The 27,721-nt window shown below is 34.5% G+C and overlaps 1 protein-coding gene across 4 annotated transcripts in view; it reads right to left on the minus strand.

The window, feature by feature from the left end:
* The window catches only part of NCAM2 (neural cell adhesion molecule 2), a 491,548-nt gene that overhangs the window by 40,008 nt on the left and 423,819 nt on the right, over positions 1 to 27,721 (minus strand). For all 4 annotated transcript variants that reach the window (XM_027102098.1, XM_027102118.1, XM_027102127.1 and 1 more), the window contains 2 exons: positions 11,911 to 12,030; positions 9,532 to 9,653 (listed from right to left, as the gene is read on the minus strand). In XM_027102098.1, the coding sequence (XP_026957899.1) occupies positions 9,532 to 9,653; positions 11,911 to 12,030 (242 nt within the window). The remainder of the gene's footprint in view (positions 1 to 9,531; positions 9,654 to 11,910; positions 12,031 to 27,721) is intronic.

The raw sequence follows: 27,721 nt of genomic DNA on the forward strand, positions 1-27,721 counted from the left end.
GAATCATAACCACTTAACAAATGACAGCTATTATTAAAAAGAAACTATTTCCATAATAACTATACAGAAACGAAATGGTATTTTCTCTGAAATCACATATCTAATAATCCAATAATCCATCACTGCCATTGAAAACCTCAATTTCCCAGAGGTGTAATTATAAATAAATTGTAACCTGGAAATAGTGATAGACATATAGATATATAGACAGATCAATAGATCGATTAGTCAATCTTTTTTTAACCTCAGAGCTCAGCCCAATATTACGTTATGTTGAGCCAATATTTTACAATGTTTATTTGACTAGAAAGAATAATAATGTTTTCCACATTTATAGTGAAAAATGAGGATTTGTTATCTAAAATCAAATTGTGGAAGTTAAATTCATGATTGCATTAAATTGATGGTACTACAAATATTAAGTATCCTTCAAAAGGATATAAGACCACATTACAGTTCTGGTACCATACTGTGATTCTCTTTTCCGACTTAATTGGTTCCATAGAACTTTTATTACAGAGGAATTCGGCTGGCCTCTTTTGTTGCTTCATCTAAAACTGGAGATACTACCCCCTCCAAGTGTTTCGGACAAGCACTTAAAATTATCATATAAACAAGAGGTAAATTCCCTTGCTTTCTGAAACTTATAAACTGACTAATTTATTAGACTGGGCTGGTGTCCAGTGTTATGAAGTGTACTGAAAAGCCATTGGAAAACAACAGTTTGGACCAGAAACCTTGTAACTTGTCTAAGTCATTAAATGACTAGTAAAGTTAAGAAAGGAATCTAGGTGTGTTTTTGAATTGCTTAGAATAGCTGTGTCATTAGCCAGGATTGTCCCAACATCCGCTTTCTTCATCAGTTCATTCATCAATTATTCAGTCTTTAGTGGATAGTGAGACTGTTCTAGAACTATGAACACAACAGTGAATAAAACATGTACAAATCCTTATTTTGGAGTTTACAAACCAACACAGAAGGAAGACATGAGTTCTTTGAAAAACAAGAGGATGTTTTGGGAGCATATAATAGGGAGAACTAATAGAGTCCAGGAATCAGGAAGGTTTTCTCTGGGGAAGTAATGCCAACTTTGCTGGAAATAAGAAACTCCAGTACCATTTTTCTTTTCATTCATCCTCACCTAGTGAATGAAGATGTGATTCCTTCACAGAAGTTTCGATCCAAAAAAATAGGCAAAATGACTGAAAACCTCAGAAAGATGCACAATTACTGGGAGATGTAAAATCAGACACTGTATGTGTATTGTTTTAAGTACATATAAAAGCACTTCATAGGCATTGACCAAAAGAAATAAAAAGCTTACAAAAATCTCCACTGAAGGGCTTCCCTGGTGGCGCAGTGGTTGAAAGTTTGCCTGCTGATGCAGGGGACACGGGTTCGTACCCCGGTCCGGGAAGATCCCACATGCCGCGGAGTGGCTGGGCCCGTGAGCCATGGCCGCTGAGCCTGGGCGTCCGGAGCCTGTGCTCCGCAACAGGAGAGGCCACAACAGTGACAGGTCCGCGTACCACAAAAAAAAAAAAAAATCTCCACTGAAAAGTAATTTTAGATCATATATGATATATGACATATATACACAAACATACATATAAACAGTAAAATACATATATAAATCGTTGATATATTGTAAATTGTATATAGACACATATACAGAAAGGAGGAGATAAGGAGTAGGGAGACTGAATGATCAGATAAGGACAAAGTTGCACAAAGAAGTAGAGAGTTGCCCCTGTGGATGTCCCCTTACCTCAATAATTAAGTATAAGTTCTAATTTATTATCAAATGCTTGGTGAAAGTGAATATTTGCGTGGAAATCCAGAGTTGAGTTTTGCTTTGGATCTGAGTGGAGATGTAGATGAAAGAGCCAGAAATAAGCCAACAGCTGATATCTGGGTTACCCTAGGATACAATTTATTATTCAGAGGGACGAAGAGACTTCATGTCCTTTAGGTTATTCTCCAAAAATACTATTTCTGAGAATTGAGCATTTGAAGTGAAACTTCCTGACAAGCCCAAGGCATGCAGATAGTCTCTTGTGAATATCCAGTCACTTAACTTTCAATTGTTGAAGCTCTTAGCCTGATAAATTAAAAGTCCCTCCATCATTTTAGATAGTTGGACTGATGGCATAAGGAACCAAAAGGAGTTCTAATAATTTCCCCAATTTGAATCAATTTCATTTTCCATTCACCATTAGACAAGGAGGCTTTTTAATCCCTTAATTGCTATTCCTAGGGAATAGGGGAAAAAAAATAAGTGGGTGTTACCAAATACTTTCCTAGGCATCAAAATCTCATTTATGCATTTGTAGAGTGCTTAATTTACAGAACTTAAGTGCTGAGGGAACAATTTAAGATAATCAAGTTGCAAAAAGTTCCCTTAGGTAATCTAATGAGATGATTTGCTGAATATAGCTATTATTAATAAGCCAGTTAAATGTTGAAGGGCAGCTACTGCAAAAAATATGGTCATTTTGCTTTGATGTAGTTTCTTTTAAGCAATCCTTTTTGTCAAAACATAGATAGCAGGGCCATATGACCATTAAGGGGACTCCTTAAAAGTTATTCTAAAATCATAATATCAGCATATAGGGAAATATTTGCTATCAGCTGTATAGAGAGAAGAGTGGAGGAGAGGTGGAGAGGGTTTTGGTTTGCTTATATGTAGATGACTCCTTGACTGCTTTTATTCATAATAAGAAAATATCTACTAACTTTCTTTTCAAAGTCTCAGGATATATATGGTCAACATCATCTTAAGTAAAAACTGAATAATTATAAAAAGAGAGGACAATAGAGGAGGTGAGCTTGTATTAAACTGATTAATTTTAAAGTTCCTGTGATTGCACTGTGTTACGATTTAAGATTGTGTGTTCCCATGCAAGCTGCCTGGACTTCCAGTAGCCTGGTTCAGCTATTCACTACTTGTATGACCTTACAGAAGGCCCCAGAATTCTCTAAAGCTCTGTTTGCTACTCTGAATATGAGAGGTGATTTAGCAATCTGGATAATTTACACACACACACACACACACACACACACACACAGACACACACACACACACTCTGCTGTGATTGGGAAAAATGCAAGGTTTGGAGTTTTTAGGAGAGTTTCAAATTCTAATCTCTTTTTTAACGTTATTATAGTTGATTCAAACTGCCTTTGTTCCAGGTCCTGAAGCTTGGTAAAATTTTGTAAACTGGACCCTACTTTATCGATTCCTACTCTCCATCACTGAGGTACTTCTTTAGGGAAAAATAAGATCTAATTTTTCCTATTCATCACCTTCTGTGTTCTCACATCCCATGAAAATTCACACAGTGCAAGTGTTTTCCCTTGCATTTATTAATTCTTGTATTTATTAATCTAGATACAGCATCATTTATAATTGTACAACGTAGACTAACTCATTTATTGTCATCGATGCATTTATTCATTTAGATAACAATTAGTCTATTTGATGCTAACAATACAAGGATGAATAAAAATCATCATTTTCACTAACAGCAAAGAAAAAAATACCAAAATGTTTAGTACCCTTTAATGTCCATAACTATTCAATGTTGGAAAATATTTCAAAACTTAAACTGATGGCTTTAAAGAAATGTCAATATACACACCTAGACATAATTAAATGAGAAAAAAGTTATTAATAAACTATTAATAATTTATTAGAAAATAAGTTCCCTCAACAACAAAACCTCAATTCTACTTATTATTTTAATACCCTTTTCAAAATATACTTTTCTTTTTCTATGGCCATTGAGATACAACTTTCCAGACTTTGAGTCAGGCTTAAGAAGGTCAATTATGACCTAGAAACACATGCTAGAGCAGTGTTTCTAGTCCCTATAGTATATTCCTCAAAATTGATGTTAGGTCACTAATTTTATTTAACCCTACTTAGCTGAGGAAATTTATTTAATGTACCAACACTAAGTGATAGTTATGATCCGATACCTATCATCAAATTTGAGAGAAAACAGTGAAAAACTAATGGAAGCATGTACAAAACTATTTATTAAATTATACAGAGTTCTTTTGACATTACAATATGAAGTAAGTAAAAATATTCTGTACATAGAATAACTCCTTTAATTTTTTCTATACATGTTATGAGATTAATGTTTATCTTTATTCTCCAAATACATTGTTTAATCTTGACTTATTAGAGATGTTAATTTTCACAATGGGTCCATGGAGGCATCTAATTCTGCTTTTATTACTCTAGTTCTGTTCTAATAGATTCTGTCTTCTTAATAGGCCACTGAACAAAGTTGTGTGCTCTATCTACTACAAGATAACAAAATAATGTGTTTCCTGATTCATAATCTATAGGAAGTTAAACATTCTCTATATTACAATATGATTAGTCTTCCTTTTCCAGTGGAATGCAGGTTTAAATATTCAGATTCAATGTCTGCTATAAATCAACACTCACATAAGGAATATATTATCTCAATTTTGTTTCCTAGCTTATAAAATGTATAGTCCTGTGCACAGGGGAGTTGAAAGGTAGGGTCAAAGAAGCAATCAACTAAAACTCATAAGAGTGTTCCTTACTTTCCAAATGTACCTATTTTATTTCCATAAAGGTTATCCAACTAAAAAATGCATTGCATATAGCTAACTAAAATTTTAAGTTGTTCAGCTGCACTTTACTCCACTGTGGAATTCATGCAGTTTGAGGAACTAATAGATGAAGTAGCTCGGAATCATACAAAGAACAGTAATAAGTTATTTTTGAAATAGTTATTATTTCAATTACAAATATCAAGGTAAATGCAGCTATAAACATTTAGCAACTGAATCTTGAATATGAAAGTTTATAATGTGAAGAAGTAACCTGTTTAGAAAGAAAATGTGGAGAAAATTATTCCTCCCCAAGATGGGCTGTTGTTTGACCACATAAATATAACTTTATACTGAATCTTGGAATTTGCAAATTGGGCCTGCAGAGCATGATATTTGCAGGATGGAGGAGGTGATAAAGGGAGAGAAAGAAAAACATAGGAATATGGAGATGATTTTAGTGTATTGGAGTACAAGGCATACCACTAAATGATATGGTAAAGATGAACTGGATCAGAATGGTTGTATTTGGAGGCACAGGTCCTAGACGATTAAGATGGGACAGTGAATGAGGAGTCAATACAATCTCCACAGGCAAATTTCAATTCAGCCCTTACTGCTGCAAAAGCGTTTCTGCTATAAAGTCTCATGTTTTGTTCCCCATCCCCACAGGTGACCAAGTCACCCCAATTCTGTAAGGTTCAGTTTGTCCATTAAAAAATGGGAAAAAAAATCACTTTATATATGATTATATATTTTTTTCTTTTTTTTTCTTCCAAGAGTTAGCAATACCTTCCTTGAAATACAAAGGATATGAGGAATTACTTTTACAAATCTTACCGTAGAAGCCCAAAGTTCTACTAATAAAACAGTGTTCCCTGCTAAAATGCTAATAAGCTTTAGAGCAGTAACCCAGTAATTGATTATCCATCAATTATAGCTATGTTTGAATTATGCAACCCATCATTTTCATTACGATATTTAAAATGAGATTCACTAGTAATTTTTGTAGTTAGCTAAAGCTGGCTCTTGGAAATTAAGAGGAGAGGGTTGGCAAGACAGAAATAAGATGGAATTGGGGAGAAACTAAAACTTTCTTTTATTGGTAGAGTAAACACAGATATTGAGTAAATAGGCAAAAGCAGGGCATTGCTAACATTAGGCTGGTTGGGGGCAGGGTGGGGGGAAGAAAGGCAAAATAATGGAAGCTAGAGATTTACTGAAAACAAAACTTTTTCTTTTTCAAGTTTTAATCTGAGGCGGAGTCACATTAGCTACATGTAAAGGTAAAATATATTGATGACCTATCTAAATTTGAATCACTCAAAATTTTCTAATCTTATAGTTAACACTTTACTTATCTGTAACACTTTACTATCTGTGTCCTTGTATGTTTCACACATAACTTCTCATAGAAGACTAATTCTAATACACATTAAGGAAACCAAAGTAAACTTGGTCAGCATTTTAAACAGCAATTTATGTTTTCAAATATATACATATATTTCCCCTTGAATGTGTATTTCCATTTCATGAATCTAATTGGCTCTAAACAGATGTAGTGATACTCCAGTGAACATTTTCGTTTCAACAATGACTGGGACCACTATTTGCAATGGAGTGAGTGGCGGTGGGAGAAGCTAAACATACTGTAATGGGTGGGTCTGGATGGACCACTGTTATGCCACCCAAAGTGCCAATAATGTGCCTTTTTAGATACATAGGATTCATGACAGGTGCACTGTTATGGACTAAATTGTGTACACCCTCACAAATTCATATGTTAAAGTTCTAATCTCCAATGTGATTCTATTAGGAGATGTAGCCTTTAAAGAGGTAATTATGGTTACATGAGGTCCTTAGGATGGAGCCCTAATCCAACAGGACTTGTATTTTCATAAGACGAGGAAGAAATACCAGAGATGTGTGTGCACAGACAAAAGGCCATGTGAGGACACAGCAAGAAGGTAGCCATCCACAAGCCAAGGAGAGAGGCCTTGGGAAAAACTAAACCTGATGAAACTTTGATCTTGGTCTTCCAGACTCCAGAACTGTGAGAAAACACATTTGTGTTATGAAAGCCACTTGGTCTGTGGCATTTTGTTATGGCAGCCCTAGCAGACTAAGACAGCCTTTATAATGATAAAGGTAATTACTTTAACGGTATGTTGAAGACTCCATTGTTTAGCTGACCCAACTCCCAACTATAACACCTTTATTTTAGTGGTGGTCATGAGACATAGTCTATCTAATGAGACATAATTCTCATTCTGCTTGGTGGAGTTTTTGAAAAATGTGTATGGTATTGCTGGAAAAACAGACAAATTAAGCTTAAACAGCCTATTGCTCCTTTTGTTCTTTTTGCTCTCTTCACGTTCTAAAGGTAGATGTGAGGGCAACATCTTAGGAACACAAGATAATCTGTATGAAGACAAAAGCCAACATGCTAAGGATGAAAGAACATCAGGAAAAACAATTTGGACACCTGACTGTATAGCTGAACAAAGTCTCAGCATTCCTACGTATGCAGGCTGTATTAATAAAACTCACTAATAGATGAAGAAAAGATACAATTTGAAAGAATAAATATTTGCCATCATCAATTGAAATGAGTGATTCTGGTTAAACTCAATATAACATTTGTGTTATTTCCAATATCAACTCTTCAAAAGGCCAAGACAAGCACAGCTTTTAGTTTTAGGTAGAAATTATACATATAGAGAGTATATTAAGCATATTTTTACAACTGGTCATTGAATCTCAGGGTTCACCATGGGATTTTATTGAGGTTACCTACAAATTCTTACCATTCATCTGGATTTAGTACCATACATTTTTCTGGGTGCAACTATAGGCCACAATCTGCATTCAAGTTGTTTTCTCCCAGTTTAATTCACACTAATTTGATTTAAGTGTGTGACCCTTGCAGAGAGACTCTTTCCCTTCCAAAGAGTTTCCAGATGGTCAAATAAGAATGGCCAAGAAACCTGGCTTGACTACTGAAACACCATCAGATTCATAGAGAGACGAGTGATCCTTTCAGAGTTGTTTTGGAAGGGAGGCATGAAGCCTCCATAGCAGATTAGCCATAAAACACACACAGCTGTTCATCATCCCCAGATTGAAACCTGCAACAAAGAGGGGTCCTGGGAAGGGGATATCAGTTGGAAATGTAAAAGACTGAACTGGTGTCTAAAATTAATTGTTGACGTGTGCTACTCAAAATTAGACTCCTTTTTACTATCCCTCAGAATTGAGATGTTTGGATACTACGTATAAAATAGACAACTGATGGAAACATACTGTACAGCACAGGGAACTCTACCTAATGCACTGTGGTAACCTAAATGGAAGAGAAGTCCAAAAGGGAGGGGATATCTGTATGTGTATGGCTGATTCATTTTATTGTGCAGTAAAGGCTAACACAACATTGTAAAGCAACCATACTCCAATAAAAATTATTTTAAAAAATGAAAATATTTAGATGTTTGAATTTAAAAGCAACAACATTATAATTTAGAAAATTGTGGATTTGTGGGAAAATAGTTAAAATTCATCTATGTACTATTAAGGAGCAATTACACTATTTTCTAAAATATAATAAACTTGGAAAGTATTAATAAGTGTTCAGTAAATATAAACATGAAATTGAGACATTATGCGCCTAATCATAAACATTAGTAAAACAGAAGGTAAAAAAAATAAATTAAAAATAAAATGATCCCTAAATTTCCAAGGTTTGCCTGATGTGGAGAAAAAAAATAAGGAATATTTTTCAATCTGTTTTGTGAGGCCACCATTACATTGACACTATAAAACAAACAAACACAAAAAAGTAATCATGCAAACTGGAAGCCAGAAAAATTTTAAAATTCGGTGTTACATTTCAAAAATTGCAAGAAATGAGTAGGTGTTGGAATACAAAAAGATGTATGTGAATTAAAAATGATAGCTGCACATAATTTTGTCATGGAAACAAATTTAAGGGAATTTATTAAATGTATTAAAGTGAATTTTGAAAGGATGGAAAAGGAAAAAAAATTAAAATAAATAGAATTGACACAGTATTATGGAGATAATCATAATCATTAGTAAATAAACTTTACAAAGTTTAATTAAAATTGTCTTTCACTTTTAACATATTCCATAGTAGACACAAATACTCAATGGTTCTTATGGCAAAGTTGTTAACAGAAATCACTTCTAGTGGACTTTGAAGTCATTTTCAGATGAAGGCAAAATCTATCAGGTGACTTTCTTCATCACTAGGCAACTAGAGGACATCCTTCATCCCCTGCATAGAAGACAAGTCCCAAGGCAGCTTTGAGCTGTCCAAAATCCCATATTAGTGCTAATTAAACTTGAAGAAATCTATTCCCTCTTTCTCAAGTTAAATGTGGCCATTCTTTTTAAAATGTTGATTAAGGTGATTTATTTTGTAAAATCCATATTAAATAATAAATGTATTTTGATTTAATAATAATTTAATAATTCATGAAAATGAATAATAAAGTAAATTTGAGATGTGATTTGTTCATCCTACCTACAGTAACTAAAGTTGAGAAGATAGCTTAGCTTGAAGTTACCAAAATCAAGCATAGTGGAAGGTGAAATATCCTGCTAACCTTGTCAGAAAACAGGGAAAGTGATATCTCATTGCTGAAATGTTGCTAAGTTTAGAAATCACAAGATGAAAACCATAGCATTATTTTGATTATCTATGCTTAGATTTTACAAAAAACAAACAAACAAGCAAACATTCTACAACATATAATGATGAATTTCAGCAATGGAAAATTAGCATTTGAATTCCTATGAAAACAGTTTGTCATTGTTGTTACCTAATATGCATTCACTTCTGATATATCTATGAATTCAATGCAAATTTAATGCAACTTGAAAACACTATGCAAAGTGATAATAAACAGGGTACTTACACTTCTATATTTCACGATGTATTCCAAAATAGGGGCCCCTCCATCATCTTGTTTGGTGATACTGAGTTTAAAGCTCTTCCCACTGCTTGGCTGTCCATGTATCGACGGAGGACTTGGTTCACCTACATATGTAATACAATATTCTTGATATTTGCACAGACCTCATATATGTAGAGCAACTGAATTTTAATTAAAAAAACACTGTCATGTAATCAAAATGTATGATGTTATCCTGGGTTTATCACTTTCTATTTGCCCTTTATTGTGATATAAACTCTATCCTCTTTTTACCCATCCAAGAAATAGAAACATTCATAAATCTGGAAGTATCATGCCAAAATTGTGAAAACTCAGAACTAAACATAATGTTTATATTGCAAATGCTCTGAGAATAGAACTCATTACATTACACAAGTGTACAATTTTATTTCTTATATTAATAGTCTACTATCTTTTTTCTAATGTAAGTAGTTTGTAAACATTTTGCAAATATTTATGAATATAAACATATTGTCATCAAACTATATAAAATATATACCTACCAGGAACTACAATAGCTTAGCAATTAGTTACCTGCTTTAATAAACAGATTTTAGCTAGATGCAGATTTTAATAAAGAAATTTTGTAGTATCCAATCCATAGGCGGGTTTCAAATCTGTCTTTTTTCTTTTTTTTTAATTCTAGTTTCATGAAAATACTTCCTTTTAGTGTTATTATTCATATGGAGATGGTCTTATAATAAAGATATTTGTAATATTCTTAATATGAACAGGGATCTACTGAAGCAGAAGAATTTTCTATATGAAGGGTGCCATCACTGCTTGGCAACTTGGAATGGGAATTCTCTGTCCTGTGTCACGTATGTGATGTCCTTGGGCACGCACTGGCATCCTTTGCCTCTGTTTCCTCCAATTCCCTATGGATATGGATATGGATATGATAAGGTAACACTAAGAAACTTTTAGTGGACATGATCTAATTTGCAAGGTTCCAGAAAACTGTAGTACCTGGCCTACTCAGAGGAATGCCAAGACAGACAAACTAAACAGAATATAGTGAAGAGGATGGCATGCCTCCCAAACTAGAGAATCTGGGGTTTTTCTCAGCAGATTACCTTTATTTCCAATACAGTGTTGATAAACTTAAGCAAGTGAGTATTTTATTTGAGAAAAGGCAAATCATTAAAGAAATATGACAATTGAGAGTGCTGGCATGCAAGTAAATAGTAAAATAGCCTTGTATATATAGTACAACCATATAGAAGTAAGGTAAATGGAGAAATTATACAGTGATTGTTCATTAAAGTTAATTAAATTAGTGTGAAGGTATTATGACATGATTTACATGCAACATAATATATTTTCCATAAATGAATTAAAACTACTCCACAAAACAGTATAATAATGCCTTAAAATAATTCAATAAGAGAATATGAGAAAAACTATGAAGGGTGGTGCTGCTGAGGACTACAAGCAGAGAAGGGATAGGCCTCTATTTAAATAAGGCAAAGTTGTTCTAGAATCATTTTAGTCTGAAAGTAGGATTATAAGTCAAGATGTACTTGCAGTCGTCCTGGTGATAATAATAAAGAGGAACTGAAAAAGACACTGGCATCAGGAACGGAGACAAGAGAACACATCTGACATTTTACGATAACCAACAGAAAAGTACTGGTCACAAATTAGGATAAGATAATTATTGCTGTCAATTTGCCTGCCCTAATATAAGTATATGATAGACAGGGTTATGTATAGATTATATAATGGTGTTTGTTTAGTCACACTCAAGTTTTCTCACATTTTTAAACAATTTATTCAACATAAAGGAAATCTATACTGTTTTAAGTCTGTCTAACTTCATGTAAATGCAGTTGACTTCACTCCAAAAGAGGATAGTAACAAGAAGGAGGCTGCAATAGTTATTCTTCTGCAGTCACCACTGCAATGGATTAATTTACTAGTACCTTTTTCTCACACTTAGGGTCTATGTAATTCATGGAATAAAGGCAATGGTCATGCTTCAGCAAAAGACTAGAACATTACACATGTTACATAGATACTTTTCTACTCTCTCACAGAATATAGTCTGAGCACTACAATTTAATTAATCAGACTGAATAAGTAGGACACCTTCCTGACTGGACAATTTCCTGAGAGCAATTTTACTGTATATATTGCAGTGCACTTTTCTTTTTCCTTTGCTCCAGCACAATGTTACTTTTTATAAATCTGAGATGCCACCATCTCCAGAAACCACTTCAACAAGGACATAATTCACTTCCTCAAAGTGTTGAAATGTCTCCCTGCATTTTAAAATTCCACTTAAATTTGCAAGTGAAGAGCATAGCAACAAAGAGCAAAACAGAGAAGATTACTTACGAACTGGTAATGTTTGGAAAATTTCTATTTTACTGTAGTCTCCTTGTCCTTTTCCATTTACAGCTGCAACTCTGATTTCATAAGTTGTATTTGGTTCCAGGTTGCTCAAAACAACAATTGCTAAAAGAAAAAAAAAATAGGCCTATGATTAATGCATTTTAATAAGTAAAACAAATCAAACTATTACAAAGCTGAGTGAACAATATCACTGTAAATCTTTCCATGAAATACCTGAAAAAAATAAGAAATACACAGAAGAAGAGAATGATTTGTGAACAATCCTCTTCTTCATCTCTATTTCGGCTTTCTACCCACATGCAGTAACTTTCAAAGATGAAAATTAGTAGCTCCTTTTGTGATACTTACAACTCACAAAGTAGAAAGTAAAATATTTTCTTTCATCTTTTTAATATTCAATTTTTGAAAAAGGATTTAAATAAAGCATCTTTACAGAATGCATTCTCAAATACTTTGCCTACTCAAAACAGATGATTTCTACAGAAGTTAATGGAGATATAGAATTCAACATCTAGAAGTCTGGCCTCCAGTATAAGGTGTTTGAGTCACATCAAAGATGTGTCACTAAGTTGACTACTATAATAGTGGATCATTTGTTCAATAATCTCAAATCAAATCAAATTATTTTTAACACTAGCTTGGAGCTTGTCATCTCTTGTATTTTCTTTCTGAATTTCTTCTCAATTATATACCATACCAAGCCTGGATTCAACATGACACAAAGGAGAAGAAAGAATCTGAAAAAGTACAGGGATATAAAAGTTTATTATAAACATCTCTTGGGAGTGTCAGCCCCTTTAATTTGCGAGAAAGTTTTAAATACAATTGCAGATTTCAAAATTTTGCATCTTTACAAATTCCTATGGTGGAGCTAAAAAAATTCCATAGTTGCTTCTATCCTTACTGTTTTTGCTAAAAAGGGCAAAAATTAACTAGTGGAAATGGCAATGCCTTGATGAACAATCAAAAGGAAGTTATGTCTGGCTTACAAAATAACTTAAAGTCAGATGATCAATTCATAATAGAAGACATAATCAATCATAAAATAAAAGATTAAACCATAAGTAACCAGGATCACATTTGTAGGACTATTGATTAACATGAACAATGACTGAAGATGATACACAGTCAATAAAATTCCAATAGAATTTATTAACATGTTTCTGATAATTAATATATATTCACTAAATAACTTTTTTCATTTTATGTTGAATGAATATACTTAATGAATTTGTTTTGATACTTCCTTGTGCTCCCTTCTTTTCCCTAATATTATCATGTATACCAGATAAATATTAATGGCCAAAATACGGTTCAGATATCAACCAGACCTTATTTAATCCAGTACAGATGTTTCAAAATCATTAGAAAGGATACATTTCCAATTAGTGAAATTTATGTTTGCATTTCTCAGTTTCTCTACCTTGTAAGAAAACTGAACTTGCTTTTGAGAGTGCATGGCCTTGTCAAGCCTCAGATGAAAACACATGGTGTCAAAGCTAAGGAGGCCAACTGGGGAAAACTGGATTGGCAGGGAAATACAACTGATTAGAAGCTGCAAGGTAAATCAGAAAATTAAGACTTGAATTCAATTAGTTCTGCCAAGCTAACAACCTGGGAGCTTTTTCAGGAAATCCAAACCCAGTTGTCCTGGAGTCAGTGAAATACATAATATCAGCCCAAGAAAAAGAAGACGACTACAATGGAGAGACCGTTAGTGGACAGATGACACTGGTCATGAAGATTATGGAAAGGGAGAGGGAATCAAACTAAGAGTTAGGCAGCTAAAATGCTAAGAAGTTGGAATCCTATTGACCTTATGAGAGAAAGTTTCCACTCAATGTCAGCATACGAAGGAATTCAAGAGTTAAAAATTCATCATATTTTATCATTTAATCAGTTAATAAATATAGCAAATTTAAAGCCAAAGTGAGCTAGAGCTGCAGAAATTAATGCCTTATAAAAGTGTGTTTATTCTTCAGGGCTTGTAACAAAAATGCTTGGGCCATTGGACAATCAATACTGTCATGGAGTAGTTTGTATCTGATTATCCTCTTCTTTACCCTAATGAAGAATGACTTGATGTAGCATGGACATATGAGAGACTCCAGCAGGAAGTAACCAGACTGCAATAACCTTTGTAATAAGACATTTAGTGATGCAGACTTTAGACTCATGAAAGAAGTTGTGTGGCTCTGGGCCAGATTCCACCACTGACTGAGATTCAACCAGGTCTTAGGACTGAGGTGGTCTCTCAACTTCTAAAAAGACACTTTTATTAAATGTAATAGAAACAAAGTATAAAAATAAGTTTAAAGAAGGTATAGATAAAAAATTGTGATTCATGAAATAATCACCCCTGTATATCAATTATTTATGCAAGTGGGGATATTATCTACAGACTGTGAAATAATACAGAATAATGGATCATCTAAAATTTATTCATCTTTAACTTTCTGTTTAATGGAAAAATATTTTATGTTTACAGGCAAAATAGTCTTAGTGATATTTATAAATCTTAACATTTACACAGATAATCTATACAGAGAGTCTCTACAAGAATATATGAGAGTTTGCCATAGATGCTTTTACTGCTACAGATAACTTTGGTATGTGACATGCCTCTCCATATTCTATGATGTAAAGATGCAGCTGTTACCATCATTTTAATATTATGAGATAGACTGTAACTCAGCTGTGTGGAACTAGTAATGCTTAGATTCAATTGTTTGTCTTTATGTAATCAAACAAGAAAAGCAACAGAATTTAAAGCACACAATTTTAACTGTAAATAAAATTCTTCATTTCATCAGAAGTGTGGAGATCAGACTGTTCATTTTTTTAGGTTAAAAATGCATAACAATAGAGCTATCAAAGTATCAGAGCAGATCAAATCAGGGAAAATTGAGGAAATTACTTGGATTAAACAATTAAAACAACACACACACACACAACACAAAGCAAAGCAACTCCATATTTTACTTGCATTATCTGAGTGATTCTAGACAAACCTCGTTCTGGCTTGGGTTGCCAGCATTCCTCTTTCTCTAACATTTCATAGGGATTGTGAGTTTTGGGTGTCCCTCTACCTCTGCCAAGGGGAAACCTATTTCTTTAATTGCGTTCTGATCAAGTCAGAGCTGATTTTCCCCATGTTTCCTCTTATTTTTCTGTTCTGTGTCAAGACTCTCCTCTTTACTGACTGAGTTTCACAGCAGGGCAGTTTGCCGAGGAGAGGAGAAAAGAGGGCAAAATGATGACGGAGCTGTTATTACAACATTGGGCTAAAACACTTAAATGTAAAGTGGATGAGGGAGGCCTTATAGAGGACCTTCCAAATTATAGGGGAGAGGTGTGGAAATAAGCCTATTAATGCCAGTTTTACAAAATGATATACAAGAAATCAGTCTGTTTTTGAGTTCTGACTCTAAAGGTTTTGGTACAATAACCCTTGTTATGAGGCTTATTAACATTGTGTGAACATAAAGATTACTGTGTGAAATAGAAACAACTCCATAAATTGGGACTAATTTAAAGAGAGGGAAAAGAAAAGATTCAGGGGAGGCAAAGCCTACATCTGTAATTTGGCTTGTCTTTCTTTAATGAAAGGATGTATACATGAAATCATCCATAATTTACTGGCATATTACCAAACATAGGGTTTCTGAATACACATGGTAGGGCTTGAAAGCAAACCACCACTTGAAATTCAAATGCTGTGTACTCTATAATAGAGCACCTCAAATTATGAAGTTAGTTAATGAAAGATGTTCTTTCCCCAAGTGTGTCCATACAATAGAACAACAGAACCACAAACTAAGGTGTGGGAATGGGTTCTTTCTCTACAATTTATTAGAAATTCAAACTCAAAAATTAGGTGAAAGTAGTTCTAGATTACAAACCATTAAAAGTTCTTTAAGGACAAACGGCATACATTAAGGTCTTTCATAGTTATATTCAGTCAGCATGATTTGGAAACCATACTGCAATTCTGAAAATTATAAACAATCATGAATTTTTCTTTGACATGGCAACAGGGACAGGTTCTATAAAAAAGCTAATTTCCCTCACTAATATAATGTTTCTGCTTGATTTAAATATAATTGAGTTTCATAAATGGCCATTTTGTCACCTGGCTATAAATGTAAAAAGTACAGCAAAATACTGAAATGCATAAAAACAATGACATTTTAACTGGCAAATGAAAGGGAAATAGGAACTTTTTAAATATTATTTTTACAAGTATGGAAATGATATTACTAGAGAGAAAAATCTGAAGTTGTATTCTCTCTTTAAGAAGGGAATCAAACTTTATTAAAAGAAGTTGAACAAAATAAGTTTAGTTTGTTCAGATAATGAATTATAAATTCCTCCCTTTGGCTGTCAAGAGAAGCAGAGGCTACAGAATATTTACAACCCTTGGAGCAAAATAAATTACATATTTACAAACTAATTATGCTGAGCAAAGGTCTAAAGTGAGATTAAATTTAGCCATGTTTTCTTAACTCTCCTAAACCCCAGATGTCTCCATGCATTTTTCCTGTCAATCAATGTAGGGAGATAAGGACTCCCTTGATGTAGAACTGTTGTATCATCCACCCAAAATCGAACTGTTCAGGTTGTCAAGAACTGTGAAACATGTCAGATAGCTATGGGAAAACACAAAGCTTGGCTAGGATAGAACTGATCATTCGAAATTACACTTGTTGTTAATCTCCTTAGATAAATCTGAAAACATAATGAAATCCCTGAAGTTTCTCACCTGAGATTCAGCTTTTGTTCTCTAAACAATTAAAACAAGACAAAAAAAGCTTTCTTTTTGAGGGAGAGAATTCTGACTCCTTTCTGCAGAAGTTTGCAATAGGCTTGAAAAAAAATAAAAGTAATTTTTTACCTTTTTATCCCTAATGTAGAATTTTTTAGTACTTTGACTCCAGTTATTCTTTACATACATAAGAATGAATTCAGGGATAGCTTCATTATTAATGAAAAGTGTCTTTAAGTTTTCTTAAGCGGTTTATGTAAATAATCATCTCAGTTCAATTGTATTTTCATTTATTTTTGAAAATATAAATTTTTATTTTTGTACAAATTACACTATGTTTCAAGATTCCATTAGTTGCAAAAGAATATGATCTCACCTTTTTAAAAGTACCTTGGAGACTTTTATGGATCATAATATAGAACTTGTATATATATTATAATATAAATAACATTTGTGGATATATTTTTATAATAAAAAATTCATATGAATATATACATTGATGAACAGGAGAAAGAAAAATTAACCACATGATTATATGCTGTTTGCGTGGGGCTTTTATTCAATGTATTGATGACACTATTTTAAAATCACAGCTCATCATTTCTGAATCTTCATAATTATTTCTTTACTATATTTCTCTTTATGTTCTTTTTCAACATGAGTATAAACTATGTATAAAAACAATATGGTCATTTAATAATTGAGTTTTAACTGATGAAAGATTTTACACAGAAGTACTTGTTGTCCCTTGAAATTAAATGGCTTCTTCTTGAAATATACTCTCTTTGTAAAAACCTTGATTTGAAAACAGAAAAGTTCCATCAAAATTATTTTCATAAACTAATCATACTTTTTAAATTTAAAATATAATATCTATTATCACATAGAAATTATTCATCTAAGGGGAGTTCAATTGATTTTTTTTAAGATCCACTTAGTATGTAAAATATGAGAGATATATAATTACCAAAAATTTTCTTCTATAGTCTAAAACAATAGGTTTTTATAAAATACCCATGAAATCTCTTGATGATTAAAAGTAATCAGAATATTATTTTTCACTCACAAATATGCTAATTTCTCCAAATGTCTATACGAACAACATTCTTTTTTATGTTATAAGCTTTTTTGGTTTTTTTTGGCAGGGAGCATAAGTTAAGCTTTTGTGATTAAAAACTCCTCTCTGTACCATGGCTATAAAAACTCTAAGCCTCATTTTAGTTATTTAACCTCTTAATAATATTTATAAATATTTTTTCTGTTATTGATATGTCCCCTATTTTTGTATTTGAATGCTTCACTGTGAGAAGATTTTATTGTAAGAATCTTATGAGCAGAACATACATCATACATATCATATATATTATCTCCAATCCTCACAAAGCCTAGATATTTCAAATGCAGAATGAGAAGTCAATAAAGAGTTTTTGAATTGACATTTTTAAAAAATATGCTAAACAAAAGATCATTTAAAAAACTGATTGGGGGGGACCTTCAGTATGGCAGAGGAGTAAGACATGGAGATCACCTTCCTCCCCAGAAATACATCTACATGTGGAACAACTCCTACAGAACACCTACTGAATGCTGGCAGAAGACCTCCAACTTCCCAAAAGGCAAGAAACTCTCCCAACTCCCTGGGTAGGGCAAAAGAAAAAAGAAAAAACAGAGACAAAAGAATAGGGACAGGACCTGCACCTCTGAGAGGGAGCTGTGAAGGAGGAAACGTTCCCACACACTAGGAAGCCCCTTAACTGGTGGAGACGGGGGGTGGTGGTGGGGAAGCTTTGGAGCCACAGAGGAGAATGTAGCTACAGGGGTGCAGAGGGCAAAGCAGAAAGATTCCTAGACAGAGGATCAGAGCTGACCAGCACTCACCAGCCTGAGAGGCTTGTCTGCTCAGCCGCTGGGGTGGGTGGGTGTTGGGAGCTGAGGCTCAGGCTTCAGAGGTCAGATCCCAGGGAGAGGACTGGGGTTGCCTATGTGAAGACAGCCTGAGGGGGTGAGTGCGCCACATATAGCCTGCAGGCAGTCCAGGAAAAAGTCTGGACCTGCCTAAGAGTCAAGAGACCATGGTTTTGGGGTGCACGAGGAGAGGGGATTCCTTCCCTGTCTGCCCACAGAAGGCAGAGCACCATCTGAAGGAGCTTCAGAGATGGACATAAGCCGCGGCTATCAGCCCAGACCCCAGAGATGGGCATGAAATGCTAAGGCTGCTGCCACTGCCACCAAGAATCCTGTGTGCAAGCACTGGTCACTATCCACACACACACACCCCTGGGAGCCTGTGCAGCTCACCCCTGCCAGGGTCCTGTGATCCAGGGACAACTTCCCCAGGAGAACACACAGCATGCCTCAGGCTGTTGCAATGCCACACTGGCCTCTACCACATTGGCTCATGCCGCATTCAGTACCCCTCCCTACCCCTGGCCTGAGTGAGCCAGAGCCCCCTAATCAGCCACTGCTTTACCCCCTCCTGTCTGGGTGGACAACAGATGCCTGAGGGCAGCCTACATGCAGAGGCAGGACCAAAGCCAAAGCTGAACACCAGTAGCTGTGCAAACAAAGAAGAGAAATGGAAATTTCTCCTTGCAGCCTCAGGAGCAGTAGATTAAATCCCACAATCAACTTGCTGTACCCTGCATCTGTGGAATACCTGAATAGACAATGAATAATCCCAAAATTGAGGCAGTGGACTTTGGGAGCAACGGTAGACTTGGAGTTTGCTGTCTGTGACTGATTTGTTTCTGATTTTTATGTATATCTTAGTTTAGTTTTTAGAGCTTGTTATTACTGGTGGATTTGTTTATTGGTTTGGTTGCTCTCTTCTTTTTTATTTTATTTTAATAGGAACATACATATTGATAATTACCTTAAATGTAAATGGATTAAACGCTCCAACCAAAAGAAAGAGAGGGGCAGAATGGATACAAAAACAAGACCTGTACATATGCTGTCTACAAGAGACTCACTTCAGACCTAGGGAAACATACAGACTGAAAATGAGAGGATGGAAAAAGATATTCCATGTAAATGGAAATCAAAAGAAAGCTGGGGTAGCAATTCTCATATCAGACAAAATAGACTTTAAAATAAAGACTGTTACAAGAGACACAGAAGGACACTACATAATGATCAAGGGATCAATCCAAGAAGAAGATATAACAATTGTAAATATTTATGCACCCAACATAGGAGCACCTCAATACATAAGGCAAATGCTAACAGCCATAAAAGGGGAAAGCAACAGTAACACAATCATACTAGGGGACTTTAACACCACACTTTCACCAACGGACAGATCATCCAAAATGAAAATAAACAAGAAAACACAAGCTTTAAATGACACATTAGACAAATGGATTTAATTGATATTTATAGAACATTCCATCCAAAAACAACAATACGCTTTCTTCTCAAGTGCTCATGGAACATTCTCCAGGATAGATTATATCTTGGGTGACAAATCAATCTGTGGTAAATTTAAGAAAATTGAAATCGTATCAAGTATCCTTTCCAACCACAATGCTGTAAGACTAGATATCAATTACAGGAAAAAAACTGTAAAAAATACAAACACGTAGAGGCTAAACAATACAATACTGAAAAACCAAGAGCTCACCGATGAAATCAAAAAATATTTAGAAACAAATGACAACAAAAACACGACAACCCAAAACCTATGGGATGCAGCAAAAGCAGTTCTAAGAGGGAAGTTTAGAGCAATACAATCCTACCTCAAGAAACAGGAAACATCTCAAATAAACAATCTAATCTTACACCAAAAGCAATTAGAAAAAGAAGAACAAAAAAATCCCAAAGTTAGCAGAAGGAAAGAAAACATAAAGTTCAGATCACAAGTAAATGAAAAAGAAATGAAGGAAACGATAGCAAAAATCAATAAAACTGAAAGCTGGTTCTTGGAGAAGATAAACAAAATTGATAAACCATTAGCCAGACTCATCAAGAAAAAAAGGGAGAAGACTCAAATCAACAGAATTAGAAATGAAAAAGGAGAAGGAACAACTGACACTGCAGAAATACAAAAGATCATGATAGATTACTACAAGCAACAATATGCCAATAAAATGGACAACCTAGAAAAAATGGTTGTCTTAGAATTCTTAGAAAAGCACAACCTTCTGAAACTGGACTAGGAAGAAATAGAAAATATAAAACAGACCAAACACAAGCACTGAAATTCAAACTGTGATGAAAAATCTAACAACAAGAAGTCCAGGAAGAGATGGCTTCAAAAGTGAATTCTATCAAACTTCTAGAGGAGAGCTAACACCTATCCTTCTCAAACTCTTCCAAAATATAGAAGAGTTTTGAAGAGTTTGGTAGCACCCTGATACCAAAACCATATAAAGATGTCACAAAAAAAGAAAACAACAGGCCAATATCACTGATGAACATAGATGTAAAAATCCTCAACAAAATACTAGCAGACAGAATCCAACAGCACATTAAAAGGATCATACACCATGATCAAGTGGGCTTTATCCTAGGAGCACAGGGATTCTTCAATATACAAAAAACAATCAATGTGAAACACCATATTAAGAAAATGAAGGATAAAACATAATATGATAATCTCAATAGATGCAGAAAAAGCTTTCGACAAAATTCAACACCTATTTATGATAAAATCTCTCCAGAAAGTAGGCATAGAGGGAACCTACCTCAACATAATTAAGGCCATGTATGACAAATCCACAGAGAACATCATTCTCAGTGGGAAAAACTGAAACCATTTCCTCTAAGATCAGGAACAAGACAAGGTTGCCCACTCTCACCACTATTATTAAAATAGTTTTGGAAGTTTTAGCCACAGCAACCAGAGAAGAAAAAGAAATCAAAGGAATGCAAATTGGAAAAGAAGTATAACTGTCACTCTTTGCAGATAACATGGTACTATACACAGAGAATCCTAAGGATGCTACCAGAAAACCACTAGAGCTAATCAGTGAATTTGGTAAAGTAGCAAGATACAAAATTAATGCACAGAAATCTCTTGCATTCCTGTACATTAATGGCAAAAAATCTGAAAGAGAAATTAAGGAAACACTCCCATTTGCCATTGCAACAAAAACAATAAAATTCCTAGGAATAAACCTACCTAAGGAGACAAAAGACTTGTATGCAGAAAACTATATGACACTGATAAAAGAAATTAAAGACAATACAAACAGATGGAGAGATATACCATGTTCCTGGATTGGAAGAATCAACATTTTGAAAATGACTATACTACCCAAAGCAATCTACAGATTGAATGAAATCCCTATCAAACTACTAATGTCATTTTTCACAGAACTAAAACAAAGAATTTCACAATTTGTATGGAAACACAAAAGACCCCAAATAGCCAAAGCAATCTTGAGAAAGAAAAGTGGAGCTTGAGGAATCAGGCTCCCTGACTTCAGACTATACTACAAAGGTACAGTAATCAAGATTGTAGGCTACTGGCCAAAAAACAGAAATATAGATCAATGGAACAGTATAGAAAGCCCAGAGATAATCCCACACACATATGGTCACCTTATCTTTGATAAAGGAGGCAAGAATATACAGTGGAGAAAAGACAACCTCTTCAATAAATGGTGCTGGGAAAACTGGACAGCTAAATGTAAAAAAATGAAATTAGAACACTTCCTAACACCATACAGAAAAAATAAACTCAAAATGGATTAAAGACCTAAATGTAAGGCCAGACACTATAAATCTCTTAGAGGAAAACATAGGCAGCACACTCTATGATGTAAATCACAGCAAGATCCTTTTTGAGCCACCTCCTAGAGAAATGGAAATAAAAACAAAAATAAACAAATGGGACCTAAAGACACTTAAAAGCCTTTGCATAGTAAAGGAAACCATAAATAAGACAAAAGACAACACTCAGAGTGGGACAAAATATTTGCAAATGAAGCAACTGACAAAGGATTAATCTCCAAAAATATACAAGCAGCTCATGCAGCTAAATACCAAAAAAAAAAAACAACCCCATCCAAAAACGGGCAGAAGACCTAAATAGACATTTCTCCAAAGAAGATATACAGATTGCCAACAAACATGAAAGGATGCTCAACATCACTAATCATTAGAGAGATGCAAATCAATACTACAATGAGGTATCAACTCACACTGGTCAGAATGGCCATCATAAAAAAAAATCTACCAATAATAAATGCTGAAGAGGGTGTGGAGAAAAAGGAACCCTCCTGCACTGTTGGTGGAAATGTAAATTGATACAGCCACTATGGAGAACAGTCTGGACGTTCCTTAAAAAATTAAAAATAGGACTACCCTATGACCCAGTAATACTAGTACTGGACATATACCCTGAGAAAACCACAATTCAAAAAGTCATGTACCACATTGTTCATTGCAGCACTATTTACAATAGCCAGGACATGGAATCAACCTAAGTTTCCATCAACAGATGAATGGATAAAGAAGATGTGACACGTATATACAGTGGAATATTACTCAGCCAAAAAATGAATGAAATTGGGTCATTTGTTGAGACGTGGATGGACCTAGAGTGTGTCATACAGAGTGAAGTAAGTCAGAAAGAGAAAAACAAATACCGTATGCTAACATATATATATGGAATCTAAAAAAATATATATGGTCCTGAAGAACCTAGTGGCAGGGCAGGAATAAAGATGCTGACGTAGATTATGGACTTGAGGACACAGGGAGGGAAAGGGTAAGCTGGGACGAAGTAAGAGAGTAGCATTGACATTTATACACTACCAAATGTAAAATAGATAGCTAGTTGGACACAGCTGCATAGCACAGGGAGATCAGCTCAGTTCTTTGTGCCCACCTAGAGGGGTGGGATAGGGAGGGTGGGAGGGAGACACAAGAAGGAAGGAATATGGGGATATATGTATACACATAGCTGATTCACTTTGTTATACAGCAGAAACTAACTCAACATTGTAAAGCAATTATACTCCAATAAAAATGTTAAAAAGAAAGAAAAAGTGATCCAATAAAGGACGCTTGCTAAATCTACAGTTGTTATCCTTTATCATTAATTTATTGACTCTCTTCTTGTGTTGCTGAATAATTAAATCACATTTTACTTCTCCAAGTAAAACTTTTTGCCTGTGCAAAAAATCCACCATTCAATTCCCATTTGATGGTGTGTCACTGAATACTTAGACTTGACCAGTTTGGGTGTACTCTACATATAGATAAATAAATGGAGGCTCAGAAGATCAGCCAGCCAATAAATGCAAAGCTTGGATTCTATCTTAAAGTTAAAGCTTTGTATTGCCCCACATTTGTATCCCAGTCTGTAAAACCAGAGTACAGAAAATCACTTGTAAGCAAGGAATCTAAAAAGTCCTCATAAACCTGAACATGAGAAAAATGTATTCTCTCTTCTCAAAGACATTAATTACATATAAAAATAAAAACTATAATAAAAATGATAATTCTGTATATACTTTTCAAGATTTAACCTAAGCTTTTAGAGGGCACAACCTCTTTCTTAGAATATTTTACTTATTCCTGTATTCCTGGATTCTCATCTGAATGAACAATGTAAATCCATGCTGATGATCTTCATAAATTCTCGTCACTATAAGCTGGATACAACTCAGTGATTTTTTTCTTTATAGTTCACAGGAGCACATTATATTTACAGCAAGATGCAATAATGAGAATTCAGAGCAAATCAGATTAAACAATCTGATTACTAAGAGTTCTGATTCTGGGCTTCCCTGGTGGCACAGTGGTTGAGAGTCCACCTGCCGATGTAGGGGTTGCGGGTTCGTGCCCCAGTCCGGGAAGATCCCACATGCAGTGGAGCGGCTGGGCCCGTGAGCCATGGCTGCTGAGTCTGCATGTCCGGAGCCTGTGCTCCGCAACGGGAGAGGCCACAGCAGTGAGAGGCCCCCGTACTGCAAAAAAACCAAAACCAAAAACAAAAACAAAAAAACAACAAAAAAAAGTGTTCTGATTCTTAAGCCTTTCACTTTAGAAAAGCGACATTTACCAGTCACTTCTGCCTATTGTGCCTTTTGGCCAATTTATTCTTTCATTTTTATGTATTTTTAAATACTAAATTAAAAAGTTTATTTTATGTATCTCATTAAAGGTTCCTAGCCACATTTCCAAATAAAGAGGAATGAACTGGTCTTGCTGTATCATTTATGTTCTCTGTTACACCAAACCATACAGACAGTCCAGAAATTCCCTTACAATGCAAGTAAGATTCTGAACTAATGCAGCAAGTGCAACTTGGGCAGTTTTTTTCCTCAGAGTTTTTAGTTTTTCTAAACTTTTTTCTTTCTCCATTTTCAAGGAAGTTACATACTATTTAACTCATATTAACACTCAAAATTTCTCCTAGAGAGGCCATATTTTTCTCTGTAGTGAACCCAGACATCTCCTTTAGTTCTAATCAATTGCTTGCTATTTTTCAATGAATTTCAGGATGTGGAAACATTCTACTTTCTCTAGGTATTTGGGAGCGTGTATGTTCCTTTCTATATCTTGTTGTTTAAGTGTTTCAAATATATTAATATGAATGCTTGCCATTTATATTTTAGGTGTTTTCAGATCCCTAAAATCTAGTGACAAAAATTTTATTTGTAAATAATATTTTCAGCATTCAACACAAATATTACATTTCTATATAGCTATTTTGAAAAGTATTAAGATCTTTTGACTTGGAGCATTTTAAAATATGGTTTTTTTTGGAGAATTTAAATTATGAAGCAGATAATTCCATGGTTAAACATCCATGTGCATAATTCACTTTCTTATGAATACTTCCTACAAACTGAAAATGCTCATCTGAACAATTCCACTGGAATCCATCATAAAAATTGTTTTAAAAAATAATCTGAATCTTAACTTTTAAAGCACAAAGAAAGAGTGTCTATATGTTAAAGTTTCAATGAATATTAAGAAATGCAAATGTTAAGGGAGGATTCTAGGAAAGAGGTGGAGTCAGAAGCACCAGGAATCTGTCTCCCCACCTAGACAACAATTGTACTGGAAGAATCTGTTTGATGAAGATAGTTTGGAATTCTGGACACTATTAAAGTCCTGAAACTTCTAGAAGAAGACATGGACAGTAAATTATGGTAAATTTTGGTCATTTCAGGTGTCAGCAGCTACCATCCCCACCTCAGCCAAGTAGTAGCTGTACATGTGCTCCTGGAGCAACTTGTACACAGCTTGTGGGAGCCAGGGTGGGTAAAAAAGCACCCTGTCTTGCAAATATTGGGATCTTGCTCTGATCTTTGGTTGCTGCCTTTGATCACAGAGGTGGGGAGCTTTTGATCACAGAGGTGGGCAGCCACTGTTGTTGTAATTCCCCACATTTGTTGCTGCCCCTTCTCCTCTGGCTGAAATGACTCCCTGGTGATTTAGAAGACTGGCACACTGAAAAGACCTTAGGTTTACATCTTGGCACAGACCCAACCTACAACAATAATTTTTTAAAAATCAAAATAACCAATAACAATAAGAGTTAACCAGGGGGAAGAAGGAGGATCTGATTTCCAGAGTCACCACATTATTACATTCAAATGTCCGGTTTTCAACATAAAATCACAAGGCTTGCAAAGAAACAGGGAAACATGGTCCATTTAAAGGAAATCAGCAGAAATTGTCCCTGAAAAAGACCTCATGGCAGATAGACTAGACAAAGACATTGAAACAACTGTGTTAGACATGCTTAAATAACTACAGGAAGATGTGGACAAAGTCAAGAAAACAATGTATGACCAAAATGGAAATACCAATAAAGAGAGAAAGCCTAAAAAGAAACCAAAACATAATTCTGAAGCTTAAAACTGCAGTAACTGAAATGAAAGATTCATCAGATGGATTCACAGGCAGATATGAAAGAGCAGAAAAAAAAATTAATGAATTTAAAGATAAGACAATGGAAATCCTTGAGTTAGAGGGAGAGAAATGAAAGATTGAAGACAAGTAAACAGAGCCTACTGTCCCAGGGACCAGTGGACATGGACACAACCAAGTGGACAAATAGCACACTGTAAGAGTTCCAGAAAGAAAATTGAGAGAAAGAGACAGAGAATACTGGAGAAATAACTCCTGAAAATTTCAGTCATGAATATTAACATTCAAGAAGCTCAATGAATTTCATGGCAGAGGAACTCAAAGAAGGCCACACCAAGACACATTATAATCAAATTTTCAAAACACAAAGAAAAAGAGAGAATCTTCAAAGCAGCAAGAAAGAAGTGACTCATCACATATAGGGGATCCTCAATAACATCATCAGCATATTTCTCATCAGAAACTTTAGAGAACAAAAGGCAGTGGAATAAATTATTTAAAGCACTGAAAGGAAAAAAACTGTCCTGTATCTGGCAAACCTGTCTATCAAAAATGAGGGAGAAATTAAGACATTCCTGATAAACAAAAGTTGAGGAAGTTTGTTACCACTAGACTTGCCCTGAAAAAAATACTCAAGGGAGTCCTGCAAGATGAAATGAAAGGACACTAGACAGTAACTAAAACCATATGAACAAATACAGTTCTCAATGAAGATAAATACATGGACAATTATAAAATAGTACTACTGTAGCAATGGTTTGTAACTGCACTGATTGTTTTTGACATTAAGAGACTATTACATTCAGAAATATTTTTCTAATAGCTAGTATTATTGTGACTTTTTTCTGTAACTCCAAATTTTGTTTTCTACACAATTTAACAGACTAATGTGTTTAAAATAATTATCCCAGTTCATGTTTGGGCACACAATGTATAAAGATGTAAAGTTGTGATATCAACAATCAAAAGAATGGGAATGGAGCTGTAAAGGAACTGAGTGTTTGTACATTATTGAAGTTAAGCTGGTATGAATTCAAATTAGACTGTTACAATTTTAGAATAAGTGAAATCCCATGGTAACCAAAAACTAAAATAGCTATAGGATAAACATAAAAGGAAATGCAAAAGGAATTTAAATATCTCGGTACAAAAAGAAATTGACTAAACACAAAAGAAGACAACAATGCAGAAAAT

Source organism: Aethalodelphis obliquidens, unplaced genomic scaffold, assembly GCF_003676395.1.
Source record: "Aethalodelphis obliquidens isolate GAN/ISIS:26980383/991018 unplaced genomic scaffold, ASM367639v1 scaffold1, whole genome shotgun sequence".
Taxonomy (NCBI): Eukaryota; Metazoa; Chordata; class Mammalia; order Artiodactyla; family Delphinidae; genus Aethalodelphis; species Aethalodelphis obliquidens.